Source organism: Schistocerca piceifrons, chromosome 4 (assembly GCF_021461385.2).
Source record: "Schistocerca piceifrons isolate TAMUIC-IGC-003096 chromosome 4, iqSchPice1.1, whole genome shotgun sequence".
Taxonomy (NCBI): domain Eukaryota; kingdom Metazoa; phylum Arthropoda; class Insecta; order Orthoptera; family Acrididae; genus Schistocerca; species Schistocerca piceifrons.
Genome location: NC_060141.1, coordinates 363,688,758 through 363,706,547, shown reverse-complemented (window position 1 = coordinate 363,706,547; position 17,790 = coordinate 363,688,758). Strand labels below are relative to the sequence as shown.

At 42.3% G+C, this 17,790-nt stretch overlaps 1 protein-coding gene across 1 annotated transcript in view; it reads right to left on the bottom strand.

The window, feature by feature from the left end:
- LOC124795845 overlaps positions 1-17,790 on the bottom strand; it is a 923,569-nt gene that overhangs the window by 11,219 nt on the left and 894,560 nt on the right. Inside the window, exon 13 of the mRNA XM_047259927.1 lies at positions 7,509-7,636. Within this exon, the coding sequence (XP_047115883.1) occupies positions 7,509-7,636 (128 nt within the window). The remainder of the gene's footprint in view (positions 1-7,508; positions 7,637-17,790) is intronic.

Sequence of the window (17,790 nt, the reverse complement as noted above, 5' to 3'; positions counted from 1 at the left end):
AGTTAATTTGTTTCTTTCTTTTTTTTATCCAAGCAGTTATATGAACTGCCACCTTTTAATTGAGACTACATACTTAGGGCCTTATGAACAGGGAAAGAGCACAGCTCTCCTTGAAGGCCAATGTACACAGTAACTTAAAACATCTCTGGTATACAGATGTAACTGATGACATAGATGACTTTACACGTACAGGGTTAAGTTAGCACAGGTCATGTACCTAATATACAGGGTGCCCCAAAATGAATGATCCTATTTTAAATAGATTTATTTATTAGGAAGGAGGGCTTAACACCAGCAAAATGCATACTAAATTACTCATAAAAGACAGAAGTTTATAAAAATCCATCATACATGTTCAATATGTCATCCAATGGCTGCACGGACAACATCTAGCCGATAGCCGAATTCATCCTAAACTGAGCGTAAGGTGTCTTCTGTCACAGAAGCTACAGCAGCTGATATTCTGTTTTTAGTTTAACAATGTCACAAGGTAAGGGAGGAACGTAAACACATTGTTTAACATATCCCCACAGGAAGAAATCACATGGTGTTAAGTCAGGGGACCTAGGAGGCCAAGCATGTAAAGCCTGGTCTCGTCGTCCTGTACGCCCTATCCAATGTTGAGGCACGTTGTAAGGGGTTCATCACCCTGCTGGAGCAAATGTAATTTTCTGTCGCAGGTAGCACGTGAGCAATACATCGAAATTACATTTGCTCCAGCATGTTGGTGAACCCCTTACAACGTTGGCATTGAGGAAACTGCGCACGTTGTTGTGCCAGTGCGGTGGTGCTCCATCTTGTTGATAGATGAAATTGTCAGAGTCAAGTTATGGGAATAACCAGTTCCGTAGCATTGCAAGATATGATTGTCCTGTTACGGTTTCTTCCTCAAAAAAGTAGGATCCATAAACCTTGCTTTGCAAAACAACACAAAAAACATTCACTTTTGGTGTAACACGTTTGTGTTCAATTGTTCCATGAGGATTTTCGTGCCCCCATATACGCACACTACGACGGTGAACCTTACTACTAATATGGGAAGTTGCCTCATCACTGAATATCAATCGTAACATAAAAGTGTCATCTTCCATGTCATGCTTAAGTCCACTCGCTTCACTTAGTCAGTATCTCGAAGAGCTTGTACCAGTTGTAATTGGTATGGTTTGAGTGCTAAACGATGCCGTACACACGCCACACTGTCATGTGTGGTAACGCAAGTCCTCGGCTAGCACGACGCGTAGACTTGCGGGGACTCTGCTCAAATGCTCGTCAGATTTGTTCCGCTGTTTGTTCAGGAATGCGTGACCGGTCAGGACTTATGCCTTTACAGAGGCACCCTATTTCTTCAAACTGTTTATACCACCATCATATGTTCTTTGGTGATGGTGGTTTAGCATGAAATCGAATATGATACACCCGCTGAACTGCGATCACTGATTGAGTACAACTAAATCCAATAACACAATGCGGCTTCTATTGCACGGACGCCATATTGCGCGAGACTGGCTCCACGCCCCAGGTCAGCGCTCGTAGTGACATCTAGCGGATTTCAGAAATTTTTAGAACAAAATATTGGCAATATTCCACAATGTATCAATTATATAGATGATATGCTAATCACAGGATTGACTCAGGAGGAGCATATGACAAATATCTGGTAAGTATTTTCTATCCTTTTGCAAGCTGGGTTAAAGTGTAACTTGTCAAAATGCTCCTTCTTTCTGTTTCCCATTAAGTATATATTCTTAAACAGGATGGCCTTAGAATAATGCAAGAGATGTAGCAACCACTTCCCAAATTTCCAAACCAAAAAATTCAATGACTTGCAGGGTTACAAGGGCAAGGTTACATATTATTCCCAATTTATTCCCCAAATTACAACAGCAACCCATCCACTAAATTGATGGCGGAAGAAAGGGGTCTCTTTCCAGTGCTCCATGGATTGTCACCAAGAATTTCTTGAACTGAAGCAATGTCTCCAAATCATGCTTTGCTTGACCTTGTATCAGCAACATTTATCTCTCATACTGGCCACAGATGCGTCACCATACAGCATCGGCTGTTTTAACATGTGAGTACCCACATGGTTCAGAATGGTATATCACATTTTCTCTAAGACACTCACCATGGCATAAGAAAACTATTCCCAGTTAGAGAAAGAGGCCCTGCCAAATATTTTTGGTTTCCGGAAGTACTGCATTTTTCTTCTTAGCTCAAAATTTCATTTGGTTACAGACTATATGCCACTGTTGTCCATATTTGGCTCTGCATTAAAGATGCCTGATGGACATCTCAGAGGTTACAAGGCTGGATTTTTACCTATCAAATTACCAATATTTCGTTCATTATTGTACATTTGCCCAGCGCGCTAATGCACACATGCTGTCACAGTTCCCTATGGATCCTGATGAGAATTTTGATAAAGAAGAGATTATTTGCTTTCACAATGATTCACAATTGGAATAACTGGTGGAAAAGATTTCCATCACTGCTGCAGCAGCCACTCGTAAGAATCCTCTCTTGACACAGGTTGCCAGTTTGTGCAAATTGGCTGGCCATGACCCTTCCTTCAGCAGTCTCAACAAAATGTTGTTCCTTCTATTTGTGATCCCATGCCCTTCATCTGTTCAAAGGTGATTTATTATTGAATCAAGATGACCGTCAGTGTTGAGTGGTGATTCTTGAGGTTTTGTTCTCACATATCTTTTGCTTCGTGCATCAGTCCCACTGTGGCATTCCCAGAATGAAGAATCTGGCCCGGCAACATGTGTATTGGCCACAGATTGACAAGTATACCACATGTTTGTCTAAATATTGACAAGCTTGTCAGATGTAGCAACTATCATTCCATCATGCCAACCAATATGGCCCACATTTGCCCAGCCATGGGAACAGAAGGTTTTGTTCTCACATATATTTTGCTTCGTGCATCAGTCCCACTGTGGCATTCCCAGAATGAAGAATCTGGCCCGGCAACATGTGTATTGGCCACAGATTGACAAGTATACCACATGTTTGTCTAAATATTGACAAGCTTGTCAGATGTAGCAACTATCATTCCATCATGCCAACCAATATGGCCCACATTTGTCCAGCCATGGGAACAGAAGAAAGCAGATTTTGTGGGTCCCTTGCATGGGACAATGTGGTTGACAGTAATAGATGTGTATGCTGGCCACTGTTTTCTCTTTTGAAATGGGCCCCACAATCCTGTATCACCTATAATGGCCTGCAGTTTGCATCCACTGGTTTTCAACAGTTTTACACCCCTCCATTTCACCTTGTCTTTAATGACATGGCAAAATGTTCGAAACACAGATGGAAAAACTACTGACACCCCTGTCTATTGATTCTAAATTGCTTTACTTTTTTCCCCTCTTCCCCTGGAGGGACACCAATCCATGATAAAACCCTGTCAGAACTCTTGCACAGAAGCCCTCATTATTACTTGTAGCCACAATCAGTGCAAGAAGAAGAAGATGCCACATCTTTTAAAATGGATATCCCCATCTGGGGAAACAAGTTTGAACATACACCTGCCTGGATATGTGGCTCCATCACTGCCCAGCAAAGCCGGTAGCTCATCCTGGAGGTCACTTTAAGGCATTGTTTGCCAGCATCAGAATCAATTCTGTTTGCACCATCTTCTGGATCTGCCACAGCAGCAAGGGCAATCTGTCTTGCCCACCTCATAGACCAACAGTAGAGATAAAGGGTCCAGTCAAAGGAGAACTTACCAGGCAGTTGACATCTGGTATTCCCAGTTCTCCAACCATAATGCATCATACTTGTGGACCTGGACGCAGATGAGACACAGGTGGCCCTCCAGCATGTGTTGGGTCTGATATTAGAACCACAGCCCTCTCCAGAACAAGTAGCAAGCTGTGAGTGTGAACTGCCATTGCCTCCTGTCTCTCCAATGCTGGACCAAGGAGCAGCTCTTCTGCCACCATCAGCATCCAAAGCTGCAACCCAGCCTTTGCAACAGCCCATATGCACCTCGCCCTCCCCTGCACAATCTAAGACAGTTTTGGTCCTATAGGCCAATTCAAAGGTGGAGTGAGTTTGTAATCCAGTTGGACATATCAATGAATAAATCAATATTAATAGGCATACATAAAGCAAGCTCACTAGGCACAGTGTGGATGGATACACCTGCTAGCCAGGTCACTTGCAAAACACCTGTGGCAGATTTAAAAGCTGCAGTGGACCTTCACAGTCTCACTTGTTAACTAGTTAATGTCTACAGTATGCTCTTCAGTGCACCTGTAGACGATGACCTTGCGATACATAGTTTTCTCCATGACTGTGATTTGAACATTACTGTTCGAAATCATTGATATTGTCAAAATTGTGTCTGCCTAACACAGTACAATTTTTGCACATTGTTCAAATGACTGTTGTACTTATGATATATGGACATGCCATGAGGATGGTTCAATTTGAGTGCTTCCCAATCAAACATACACAGTGTCCTGCTTCACTAATGTGCGAGTCATTCAACAAACTTCTAAAGTACTGTATCGACCAAGAGGTATTCATCTCTGGGAATAATTTGTTTTGTGTGTTTCCAGAAGAGTGAGGAACTATTATCTTTTGTAATTTATTTGTACCTACTTTGTTTTTGCTAAAATCTGCATTGTTGGAGAAGCAGCCTTACAACACTTTCAATTAAGGTCTCACCTTTGACTTACTAATCACATATAGTACATTACTAAGGTAGTCTGCAAATTGAGTTTGTTACATTCCATTCATTCTCTGTACTCTGTGTTACTCATAAAGTAAGATTTGCAGAGATTTTGCCCTATCTGCACACATATCCTTTGATTTTTCTTTATCATAAACACACAGTTTTTTAAAAAAAATTATAAGTTCAAGATTCCACACGACTGGAAGGAGGCCCAGGTCATAATAATCTATAAAAAGGGTAGAAAATTGAATGCACATTATTTGTTGTAGAATCATGGAACATACGAGGGTCACTAAAAAAAAAGGGGGGGGGGAACAATATTTTTATTTCTCCACATAATTTCCATCCCTCTCAACTGCCTTATGTCATCTTGGAACCAGCACCTGTATACCTGCACGGTAAAATTCTGGACCAACCTGTTGGAGCAACTGTTTGGCAACATGCACAAGGGAGTCATCATCTTCAAACCTTGTTCCATGAAGAGAGTCTTTCAGTTTCCCAAAGAGATGATAGTCACATGGAGCCAGGTCAGGACTGTAAGGCGGGTGCTTCAGTGTTGTCCATCCAAGTTTTGTGATCGCTTCCATGGTTTTTTGACTGATATGTGGCCATGCCTTGTCGTGCAACAGCAAAACATCCTGCTTGTGCTGATGTGGTCGAACATGACTCAGTCGAGCTTGAAGTTTCTTCAGTGTCGTCACATATGCACCAGAATTTATGGTGGTTCCATTTGGCATGATGTCCACAAGCAAGAGTCCTTCGGAATCGAAAAACATTGTACCCATAACTTTTCCAGCAGAAGGTGCGGTTTTGAACTTTTTTTTTCCCTTGGGTGAATTTGCATGATGCCACTCCATTGATTGCCTCTTCATCTCTGGTGAAAAATGATGGAGCCATATTTCATTACCTGTCTCAATTCTTCCAAGAAATTAATCTCCACCATTCTCGTACTATTCCAAAAGTTCGCTGCATACCGTTTTTCTTGTTTCTTTGTGAGCCACTGTCAACATCCTGGGAACCCACCTGGCACAAACCCTTTTTAACGCCAACACTTTCAGTATTCTGTAAACACTTCCTTCCTCTATCCCAACGTAGCGTGACAATTTGTTCAGCGTGATGCGTCTGTCAGCAGTCATCAATTTGTTAACTCTCTGCGCATTGTCTGGAGTGTGTACATTACAAGGCCTGCCACTGCGAGGACAATCCTCAATATTGCCGTGCCCGCTTTCATCACTAACTTGCTTGGCCACCGACTAACTGTACTGCGATCGACAGCAGCATGTCCATACACCTTTTTCGACCTCTTGCAGATGTTTCCAACTGTCTCGTTTTCACAGCACAGGAATTCTATGACAGCATGTTGCTTCTGACAAATGTCAAGTGTAGCAGCCATCTTGAAGACATGCTGTGACGGCACCACTCACGGGAACAAGTTGAACTAAGTTTGAAAACAAGTGGGAAGGATGTATCTATCTACACACTGTAAAACATTCACACATGCAGGATGAAAACTGTATTTTTACAAAAATAGCGTGCATTTCTTTTGGAGTGACCCTCGTATTTTGTATTCAGACATAATGACCTTTCTCGACTCTGAGAAGCTCATCTGCAGAAACCAGCACAGTTTTAGGAAACAACGGTCATGAAAGACACAGTTGGCCTTCTTTGTGCATGATATACAACAGGCTCTAGATACCGGCTCCCAGGTTGATGCCATATTCCTCGACTTGTTGCTTGTGCCAAAAAGTGCGTGCTTACAGTCTATCTGATGACATATGCGGTTGGATAGAAAGTTTTCTAACAGCCAGGGAACAGTATGTCATCCTGAATGAGGAGACTTCAACAGAAACAAGCATAACATCAGGTGTGCCCCAAGGCAGCGTAATAGGTCTGCTGCTTTTTACGATTTACATAAATGATCTCATTGATGGTACTGACAGCGGCATTAGACTGTTTGCCAATGATGCTGTAGTCTACAGGGAAGTAGTATCACACGAAAGTTGTGAACAAATCAATGAGGATTTGCAGAAAATAAATGAGTGGTGTAATGATGCCTTTAACTCTCAATATTAGTAACTGTAACATACTGCATATAACAAAGCGAAAACCCCGGTTAATGTAAGAGTACAAAATAACTACCCAGTCTTTGGAAGCGGTAACATCCATCAAGTATCTGGGTGTGACTATTCGAAATTATCTCATATGGAATGATCAGATTACAGAAGTAACGGGCAAGGCGAACTCTAGATTGCGGTTTATTGGTAGAATTCTAAAGCGAAGCAGTCCTTCAACAAAGGAAATTGCTTACAGTACTTTAGTTCGTCCAGTCTTAGAGTATTGTTCATCTGTATGGGGCCCTTACCAGTTGGGTCTGATTCAAGAGATTGAGAAGATCCCAAGAAGAGTGGCAAGATTCGTGACTGGTACATTTGGCCATTTAGCCGACATGCTAAATGGAAGGGGCTGTTCACTAAATTCCAAAATCAGATCTTCGCCGAGGATGTAGAGCATACTTTATTACCACCGACTTTCAAATCGCGCAAAGAACAACATTCAAAGACAAGGGAAATTAGAGCTTGTACTGAGACAGTTGTTTTTCCCTCGTGGGATCCGCGAGTGGAACAGGGGAGGGGGGGGGGGGGGGGGGGGTGATATGACTTTGGTGTGAATAGCGCTCTCTGCCACACACCACTTGGTGGCTAGCGGAGTATGTAGATGTAGATTCATCTGCATTTATAAATTTGCATGTCCATTAGCCTTGCTCCAGTGATTCCTGTTTTGGCAACTGTAAAGGAACTTTTAATATGATTGAAATTACCTTTAACTGGCACTGGGATCCAGAATACCCAGGAGGACAGTAGCAAGCAGTTTCATTGGCAATAACCATACATTTTCCTCCATTCTGGCATGTATCATTATGACATTGTACCCTTTCACATAGATCTCCTGAAAATACAAGAAACAAGTATTTGAAAAACAAATAAAAACATACTACAATTTTTATGAAACTCATTATTAGAATATTAAGTAGAAACTAAACTATAATGCGGTGTATAAAATATATTTGTAGATGGTGTCTCATGAACAACTCTCTGAGATACAAATTTTGATACGTTTGTACAGAACGCAACTGACCTATATTTCATATCTACCAAGGCAGAAGACAAGCACACAATCATAATTCAGATAAGGCATATCACAGCAGTTCACTGAAGAACCGCTAAGCCCTGCAACTTGATACTGAAATATCTGAATAGAGATAAACAAAAAAGCTGTGCCCAGAAGTTGGAAGAAAGCACAGGTCACATCCATCTACAAGAAGGGTAGCAGAAGTAACTCACAATACTAACATCCAATATCTTTGACATCCATTTCTTGTAGAATCTTAGAACAAGCTGTGAGCTCTAACAAATGAGCTGTGCCCCAAAATCCCATCCCTTCAAAGATGTGAAGTGAGTCAAATTATATATTAACAGATAGAAGCAGCCTTTGCAGGCAGCTTTAGTAAAATACGCTAACAATCAATTACAACTATTATTTATCTGTTTAAGTTTATCCCCTAGGAATGTTTAGAAACTACGACTTTACAGAGTAAGTAAGTAAAGGTGTCACCAACTCAAAAATTGGTTTGAACACCACAGTGATTTTTAGGCGTGGTCCTATTAGAACTGCTGCCTTCCTCCAAACTATGAATTGACCACCAGTTATACGGCGAACTATAGTTTAATGTGGATTCCAAAATACAGTGCAAATTGATATTTTAACATAGAAAATGGCAACCAATCTTTTGTTCTTCTTTTTCTCCCATTAATTAATTTCCGAACTTTTCCAGTTTCATCTTCAGATGCTGTGCATGGAAATAACATGTTTATGTCTATATCATGATGCTGGGCACTGGCTCCTAACATGAATGCCAAATAATAGTGTTACAATTTACTATGACAATTACTTCTATGTTTTTAGTTTATTATAAATTGGGTTATTACTGTCCCCTAAGCAGAAGAGTTTATGAAGGTTAGGAAAGCATCTGTGGTTGATAAAACTGATGCTGGTTTGTAAACAGAAATGACTATGTACTTTTCCACTCACATGGAGCTATTTGCTGCATAGCTATTCTCAACAAACAAGAGCTAGGAAATGACATGCAAACATTTGTGAATAATACTCTCTCAATCACTTAATCGGATAGATAAAAAATCTACTTACCAGGCGGTGTCAGAACACAACAAAAAAGGTTACAATCAATCAAGCTTTCAGAGACAGTGGCTCCTTCTTCAGGCAGAAGAGCTAAAGGGGAAGGAACAGGGGTGACGGAAAAGGACTTGAAAGGTCAAGGAGAAGGGGTAGATTCCAGTAAATTCACCAAGAACCATGGGTCGAGGGACACTTATCAGACAGGATGAGAAGGAAAAACTAAGAGCTTATCATCCTGTCTGATAAGTTCCCCTGACCCACGGTTCTGGGTGAATTTCCCGAGATCTACTTCCTTTTCCTAGACCACTCCAGTCCTTTTCCTTCACCTCTCTTCCTTCTCCTTCAGCCTGAAGAAAGAGCCAATGTCTCCAAAAGCTTGCCTAATTATAACCTTCTTTCATGTGTGTGTTCTGCCACAATGCTTGGTGAGTAGATTTTTTATCTATCCAGTTATATTATGTTGTCAATAATGGATTGAATTCTTTCATTCATTTGATGTTTTATTTATTTATTATGTTATTCCACGACATGGTTTGGCTACTGTCATCAAAAGATCCTGTCAAATCAAGTCACAAAAATGGCAAGTATTACATATGCATTACCAATTAACAACAGTAAAAACTCACCCACCAAACTTAAAAATTGTGAAACTAAATTTAATGTCAGTTGCAATAAAATTTCTGCCACAGTGGGGTGGGGTTCCAACTGCAAATTCAGCTCAAAAGTCCACATGGAAATACAGCTGCTAATCATGAGGTAGCAGTTATGGGGAATATGTTACTTTTAGTTATCTAGTCATGTAGATATAAGATGACATAGAGCGTCCTTTAAGGCAGCAAACACAATACATAAAACTGCAAAATACTGCTTCAATATGTACAAGTTTACATCTACATCTACATCTACATCTACATCTATACTCCGCGAGCCACCTTACGGTGTGTGGCGGAGGGTACTTATTGTACCACTATCTGATCCCCCCTTCCCTGTTCCATTCACGAATTGTGCGTGGGAAGAACGACTGCTTGTAAGTCTCCGTATTTGCTCTAATTTCTCGGATCTTTTCGTTGTGATCATTACGCGAGATATATGTGGGCGGTAGTAATATGTTGCCCATCTCTTCCCAGAATGTGCTCTCTCGTAATTTCGATAATAAACCTCTCCGTATTGCGTAACGCCTTTCTTGAAGTGTCCGCCACTGGAGCTTGTTCAGCATCTCCGTAACGCTCTCGCGCTGACTAAATGTCCCCATGACGAATCGCGCTGCTTTTCGCTGGATCATGTCTATCTCTTCTATTAATCCAACCTGGTAAGGGTCCCATACTGATGAGCAATACTCAAGAATCGGACGAACAAGCGTTTTGTAAGCTACTTCTTTCGTCGATGAGTCACATTTTCTTAGAATTCTTCCTATGAATCTCAACCTGGCGCCTGCTTTTCCCACTATTTGTTTTATGTGATCATTCCACTTCAGATCGCTCCGGATAGTAACTCCTAAGTATTTTACGGTCGTTACCGCTTCCAATGATTTACCACCTATGGCATAATCGTACTGGAATGGATTTCTGCCCCTATGTAAGCGCATTATATTACATTTATCTACGTTTAGGGAAAGCTGCCAGCTGTCGCATTAATCCTCTGCAGGTCCTCCTGGAGTACGTACGAGTCTTCTGATGTTGCTACTTTCTTGTAGACAACCGTGTCATCTGCAAATAGCCTCACGGAGCTACCGATGTTGTCAACTAAGTCATTTATGTATATTGTAAACAATAAAGGTCCTATCACGCTTCCCTGCGGTACTCCCGAAATTACCTCTACATCTGCAGATTTTGAACCGTTAAGAATGACATGTTGTGTTCTTTCTTCTAGGAAATCCTGAATCCAATCACAAACCTGGTCCGATATTCCGTAAGCTCGTATTTTTTTCACTAAACGTAAGTGCGGAACCGTATCAAATGCCTTCCTGAAGTCCAGGAATACGGCATCAATCTGCTCGCCAGTGTCTACGGCACTGTGAATTTCTTGGGCAAATAGGGCGAGCTGAGTTTCACATGATCTCTGTTTGCGGAATCCATGTTGGTTATGATGAAGGAGATTTGTATTATCTAAGAACGTCATAATACGAGAACACAAAACATGTTCCATTATTCTACAACAGATTGACGTAAGCGAAATAGGCCTATAATTATTCGCATCTGATTTATGACCCTTCTTGAAAATGGGAACGACCTGCGCTTTCTTCCAGTCGCTAGGTACTTTACGTTCTTCCAGCGATCTACGATAACTTGCTGATAGAAAGGGGGCAAGTTCTTTAGCATAATCACTGTAGAATCTTAAGGGTATCTCGTCTGGTCCGGATGCTTTTCCGCTACTAAGTGATAGCAGTTGTTTTTCAATTCCGATATCGTTTATTTCAATATTTTCCATTTTGGCGTCCGTGCGACGGCTGAAGTCAGGGACCGTGTTACGATTTTCCGCAGTGAAACAGTTTCGGAACACTGAATTCAGTATTTCTGCCTTTCTTCGGTCGTCCTCTGTTTCGGTGCCATCGTGGTCAACGAGTGACTGAATAGGGGATTTAGATCCGCTTACCGATTTTACATATGACCAAAACTTTTTAGGGTTCTCGTTTAGATTGTTTGCCAATGTTTTATGTTCGAATTCGTTGAATGCTTCTCTCATTGCTCTCTTTACGCTCTTTTTTGCTTCGTTCAGCTTTTCCTTATCAGCTATGATTCGACTACTCTTAAACCTATGATGAAGCTTTCTTTGTTTCCGTAGTACCTTTCGTACATGATTGTTATACCACGGTGGATCTTGCCCCTCGCTTTGGACCTTAGTCGGTACGAACTTATCTAAGGCGTACTGGACGATGTTTCTGAATTTTTTCCATTTTTGTTCCACATCCTCTTCCTCAGAAATGAACGTTTGATGGTGGTCACTCAGATATTCTGCGATTTGTGCCCTATCACTCTTGTTAAGCAAATATATTTTCCTTCCTTTCTTGGCATTTCTTATTACACTTGTAGTCATTGATGCAACCACTGACTTATGATCACTGATACCCTCTTCTACATTCACGGAGTCAAAAAGTTCCGGTCTATTTGTTGCTATGAGGTCTAAAACGTTAGCTTCACGAGTTGGTTCTCTAACTATCTGCTCGAAGTAATTCTCGGACAAGGCAGTCAGGATAATGTCACAAGAGTCTCTGTCCCTGGCTCCAGTTCTGATTGTGTGACTATCCCATTCTATACCTGGTAGATTGAAGTCTCCCCCTATTACAATAGTATGATCACGAAACTTCTTCACGACGTTCTGCAGGTTCTCTCTGAGGCGCTCAACTACTACGGTTGCTGATGCAGGTGGTCTATAGAAGCATCCGACTATCATATCTGACCCACCTTTTGATACTTAACTTAACCCAGATTATTTCACATTCGCATTCGCTAATAACTTCACTGGATATTATTGAATTCTTTACTGCTATAAATACTCCTCCACCATTGGCGTTTATCCTATCCTTGCGGTATATATTCCATTCTGTGTCTAGGATTTCGTTACTGTTCACTTCCGGTTTTAACCAACTTTCCGTTCCTAATACTATATGCGCACTATTTCCTTCAATAAGAGATACTAATTCAGGAACCTTGCCCTGGATACTCCTGCAGTTTACCAATATTACGTTAACTTTTCCTGTTTTTGGTCTCTGAGGACGGACGTTCTTTATCAACGATGATAATGTCCTCTCTGGTAAGCCGTCAGGTATTTTATCGTTTCGCCCAAGGGGGGGTCCCTCTAACCTAAAAAACCCCCGTGTGCATGCCACACGTACTCTGCTACCCTAGTAGCTGCTTCCGGTGTGTAGTGCACGCCTGACCTGTCTAGGGGGGCCCTACAGTTCTCCACCCAATAACGGAGGTCGATGAATTTGCAACCATTATAGTCGCAGAGTCGTCTGAGCCTCTGGTTTAGACCCTCCACATGGCTCCAAACCAGAGGACCGCGATCGACTCTGGGCACTATGCTGCAGATATTAAGCTCAGCTTGCACTCCGCGTGCGATGCTGGTTGTCTTCACCAAATCAGCCAGCCGCCGGAAGGAACCAAGGATGGCCTCAGAACCCAAGCGGCAGGCGTCATTCGTTCCGACATGTGCTACTATCTGCAGCCGGTCACACCCAGTGCGTTCAATAGCTGCCGGAAGGGCCTCCTCCACATTACGGACGAGACCCCCCGGCAAGCACACCGAGTGCACACTGGCATTCTTCCCCGACCTACCCGCTATTTTCCTGAGGGGCTCCATAACCCGCCTAACGTTGGAGCTCCCTATAACTAATAGGCCCGCCCTCTGTGACTGTCGGGACCTTGCCGGAGAATCGGCCACTGGCCCAACAGGCGAGGCATCCTGTGGCGGCTCGGAAACGATGTCATCACCACTAGGAAGCACCCCGTACCTGCTGGAAAGGGGTAAGGCAGCTGCCACGCGGCCAGATCCCACCTTCGCCTTTCGGCCAGGCACGCGCGAGCCCACCACTGTCCGCCATTCACCCTGGAGTGATAGCTGACCGGTAAGATGCTCACTGCCGGAAGACGCAGCGACATCAGGGGTTCCATGTGATTCCAAGGCCACCGAAGTAGGCATAGGTCTCACCATAGTTGCCCCAACGCCACTACGAGCCGACGCCTGCGCCTCGAGCTCGATGAGCCTAACAGACAAAGCCTTCACCTGCCCCCGAAGAGTGGCCAATTCTCCTTGCGTCCGCTCACAACAACCACAGTCCCTACACATGACTATGTTTACCCTACTCTATACGGTGACAAATTCCCAAGATAATCTTCTGATGAGCTACTCTGATAATCAAGAAACACTCACTGAAATACGAGACGCGAAAACTACGCTAGGTTTTCCCAGAAAAACTATTTAAAAGCTAAGCGCAGCAAATAAGTACAAAAACGCTTTATACAAACAGTACTCGCTGCTGCTGGTGCTCTCGCTCTGGCTGTCACAAGACAGAAATTAGCATTTCAAATGGCAGCAACATGTGCACATACAATTTACCTACATACAGCAAAATGTATTGATCATAACTGCCTTATAATTCTATATCATGTACAGTCATTAAAGTGTAGTTTCTCATACATTTTGCCTAAATAAGCTGCTGTGATCATAAAAATTATTCTTGCAGCTATAACTATGTGTGACACATACATAAAAATGTGCTTTCAACACTAAAAGTTTATCCAAACAATGTACTATCTGTGAGTTTTTACAGTTGTTGAATATAATATATCAGATGTGACGAAAAAGGAATGGGAATTTTTGTTAAAGAAGTTTTATTTATTCATCAAAATCAACAGTGGCAAAATGATGACCTTTCGTGGTTCCCTTCTGCTTCAGGAACAGAAACAAATCACAGGGGGACATATCTGGCAAATACAGTGGCTGAGGCAACAGAATGGTTTAGCTTATTTGCCAAAAAATCATGAACAAGCACTAAGGTGTGAGCATGAGCATTATCATGATGGAATTTACATCAGTGATTTTGCCACAATTCCAATCGGTTTTTTCACATTGCTTCATACAAATGGTGTATACTTTCCAGGTAGCAAACCTCATTGACTGTATGACTGTAAGGCAGGAACTCATGATGCAGCATCCCACTGTAATCACAGAAAACAGTGAGAAAACCTTCACAGGTGATTTTTTTCAGTCTTGTCTCTTCAGGCAGGATCCACTGAGAAGACTAAGCCTAGTTTCCCATGTCATACCAGTGTAGCCATGTTTTGTCACCTGTTAAGAGCTTCTTTAGATGTTCTGGATCAGTGCTGATTTCATTCAGCAGTTCTTGAGCGATGTCTATGCAACGTTATTTTGGAACAAATTTCGGAGCCATGAGGGAAAGAAAGAAGAAAGGGAAATGCACATCAAATAGAGAATAATGCTGGGATGGGGGAGGAATGGAGTGGAGAATAACAGGTGAGAAAAGGGTCAGGGCAAGATGGGGGAAAGGAGACAGTTGAGGATTGAGATATGTGGAGATATGTGCTCACCATCCATGCTTTCTCTCAATTATTCATATTGGTCTGCAGCTTCTTGTCTGTGCCAAAATGCTGTCTTTATAGCTAGCGGTTCCTGATCACAGAGATGAAAATCAAAGTGACATATGGTAAGTGACCAAACATTTCCCTTCGAAATCACTGCAGTTTGCGGCTGAGCATTGTCATGAAGGAGGACACTGCCTGATAAAACATTCCTCTTCGCTTGTTCTGAATCATTCTTCTTGGACGATTTTCTCGAACTGCCTGATCTACTTGCTGAACAAGATCATCAGTTGACACCTGCTTCCTTTCCTGACCGTTTGTGTCAAGAGCATCTGTAAGTTCAACTTCAAAGTTGTTGCACTATTCCCACACTTCACTGTTGCGCATGACAGTTACGTTATGTGGGCTGCATCAAGTCAGGCAGAATCCCATAGCATGAATAAACTGAATGACAGCATGCACTTCACACTTGTTCTAGGCAGTTTTATGTGCTCACTGTATACTCAGAAGTGAAAAGTGTGATATGCTGCAATCGACAAACCAATTAGAGACACTGTAAAATACATCTGCGCAAAGCTTCCTTGGATTTTCATTGTGGTTTTAGTTTTGCAAGCAATTGGGCCTTGGGGGGGGGGGGGGGTGGAAAAAAAAACACACACACACACACACACACACACACACACACACACACACACTCTCTCTCTCTCTCTCTCTCTCTCTCTCTCTCTCTCTCTCTCTCTCTCTCTCTTTATCACCTTCACAATCACAAGGGAAAGCTGACTGTCCCTGCTTAACAAAGTTAGTATTTAACAACATATATCTGACCTATACTTGATTAAAATTACATTGTGATTGACAGATTGTAGTGGTGGGAGTAGTGTTCCAGTGGGCAGCCAGGCACACTTCACACGGTGCTGCATGCAACCTACAAAACAGGCAACAAAGTAAGCAAGTGGTGCTCAAGGAAGAATTACAATTGGATGGTGACTGGTCACTACCACTCAACTAAAGAAATGTAGATCACTAAGTAGTTTTAGCTGGAGTATAATGTTTATTTTGATCAAATTGCACTGGCCATATAGTTCTTAGGTGGCTTGATTGAAATAACAGTAGAGACAAATAGTAATAAGTTTGCACCTCAGTAAACAGAGACTGATACTGGTATTTCAGCTATAACACCTGTTGCTTGATAGGGCTTGTAATCTTGCAATATCACTACGAAAAATATTCACTGGTCAAATATTGCTATAATGTGGCCCCACACTGGAAATAAGACATTACTGACCTACAAATAACCTAGTCATAATTAAGCTGTGCTTTAGGACTCACCGTTGAGGCATCTGCAGTGATTCTATAGTATTAAGCCTTTTGACATTGCATTGCATATACAACTCCGAAATTGGGTCAAAGCATTGCAGCTGAGATTAGTGAACTACATATGTATTTCACATAAAGTGAAAACTGGGGAAGACAAGTTAAGGAAAGTTGTCAAACTATGTCTATAATTTATATAACAGCCTCATATATGGAAAAATCCTCTCAATAAGACAAGTATAATGGTTTAAATCACATTCTGGTATGTAAATTTAAGTACTAAGATTATTTAAGAACAGTGAATTCTCCACTGAGAGCAAAAGATTTCATTTCAAAAACTGGTAATTGTTTCTGAGTTTTCAACCTCCATATCATCAGCTGCAGCACCAAAGTTGGAGACAAAATGAGAGGTATAGAAGAGGTTTGAAGGTATCTTCATTTACTGAATCTACAAAGTTATATTCAACACATAGCACGTAAGTTCAGAGTTTTCCTGAAAGCTGTCCAAGATGGATGATGATGATGATGATTAGTGTTTTAGGGCGCACAACAGCGAGGTTATCAGCGCCCGTTCCCAAAAGTTCAATTCAGAGCCGAATCGTGAGAGAAGTGGTATTGTTCAAATTGCAAGATTGGACACAGCACATCAAAACAGGGAGAGAAAACTAAAAATAAAATAGCAGTACAAACAGGGAAAAATAAGTAACGGCGGCTGAGTGACCACTTACAAATAATGGGTGACCAAACCACTGGACAGCACATTAAGACTTCAATCCCAATATTTTGGGAAGAAGGCCAGACAACACACAAAAACGTAAAACTCTAGTGACACTCGCCTCATTATTAGTTAAAAGAGAGGGTAGGTCCGGTGGGAAACTGAAATCTTCCCTCAAACCTGCATATAAAACACACTCAGTTAAAATATGCCGTATCGACAGCTGTGCCCCACATGTCTGACACGTTGGTGGCTCCTCACGACGTAACAGAAAACCATGAGTCAAAGGACAATGTCCTATTCTAAGCCGTGTAAGGGCGACTTCCTCAGCGTGTCGTTGTCGGAAGGAGGTGAGCCACGGTCGGACAGAATCCTTCACCGCTCGCAACTTATTATCCCTCACGTCCAGCCACTGAGCCTCCCACCAACGCATGACCTTCCGAGTCACGAAAGACATAATGGCCTGCAGGGGGACGGAACAGCGAGCAGGAGGTGGGATGGAGCAAGCCTCCTTGGCAGCCGCATCTGCAAGTTCATTTCCAGGAATCCCTACGTGCCCTGGAACCCAGCAGAAAATCACATCCTTACCCTGCTGTTGCAAGAGCAGGAGTGCGTCCTGCACCTCTTGCACCATCCGATCTGCAGGGTACATTTGTTGAAGAGCGTGTAGAGCACTTTGGGAATCGGAGCAGATAATGAATTTCGTGCCACGATGTTGGCGCATATGCTCTAATGCGTGCAGAATGGCAAACAGTTCTGCGTAGTAAACTGAGAACTGCTCTGGGAGCCCTATCCGATGGACAGTATGGGGAAACACAGCAGAGCAGCCCATAAAA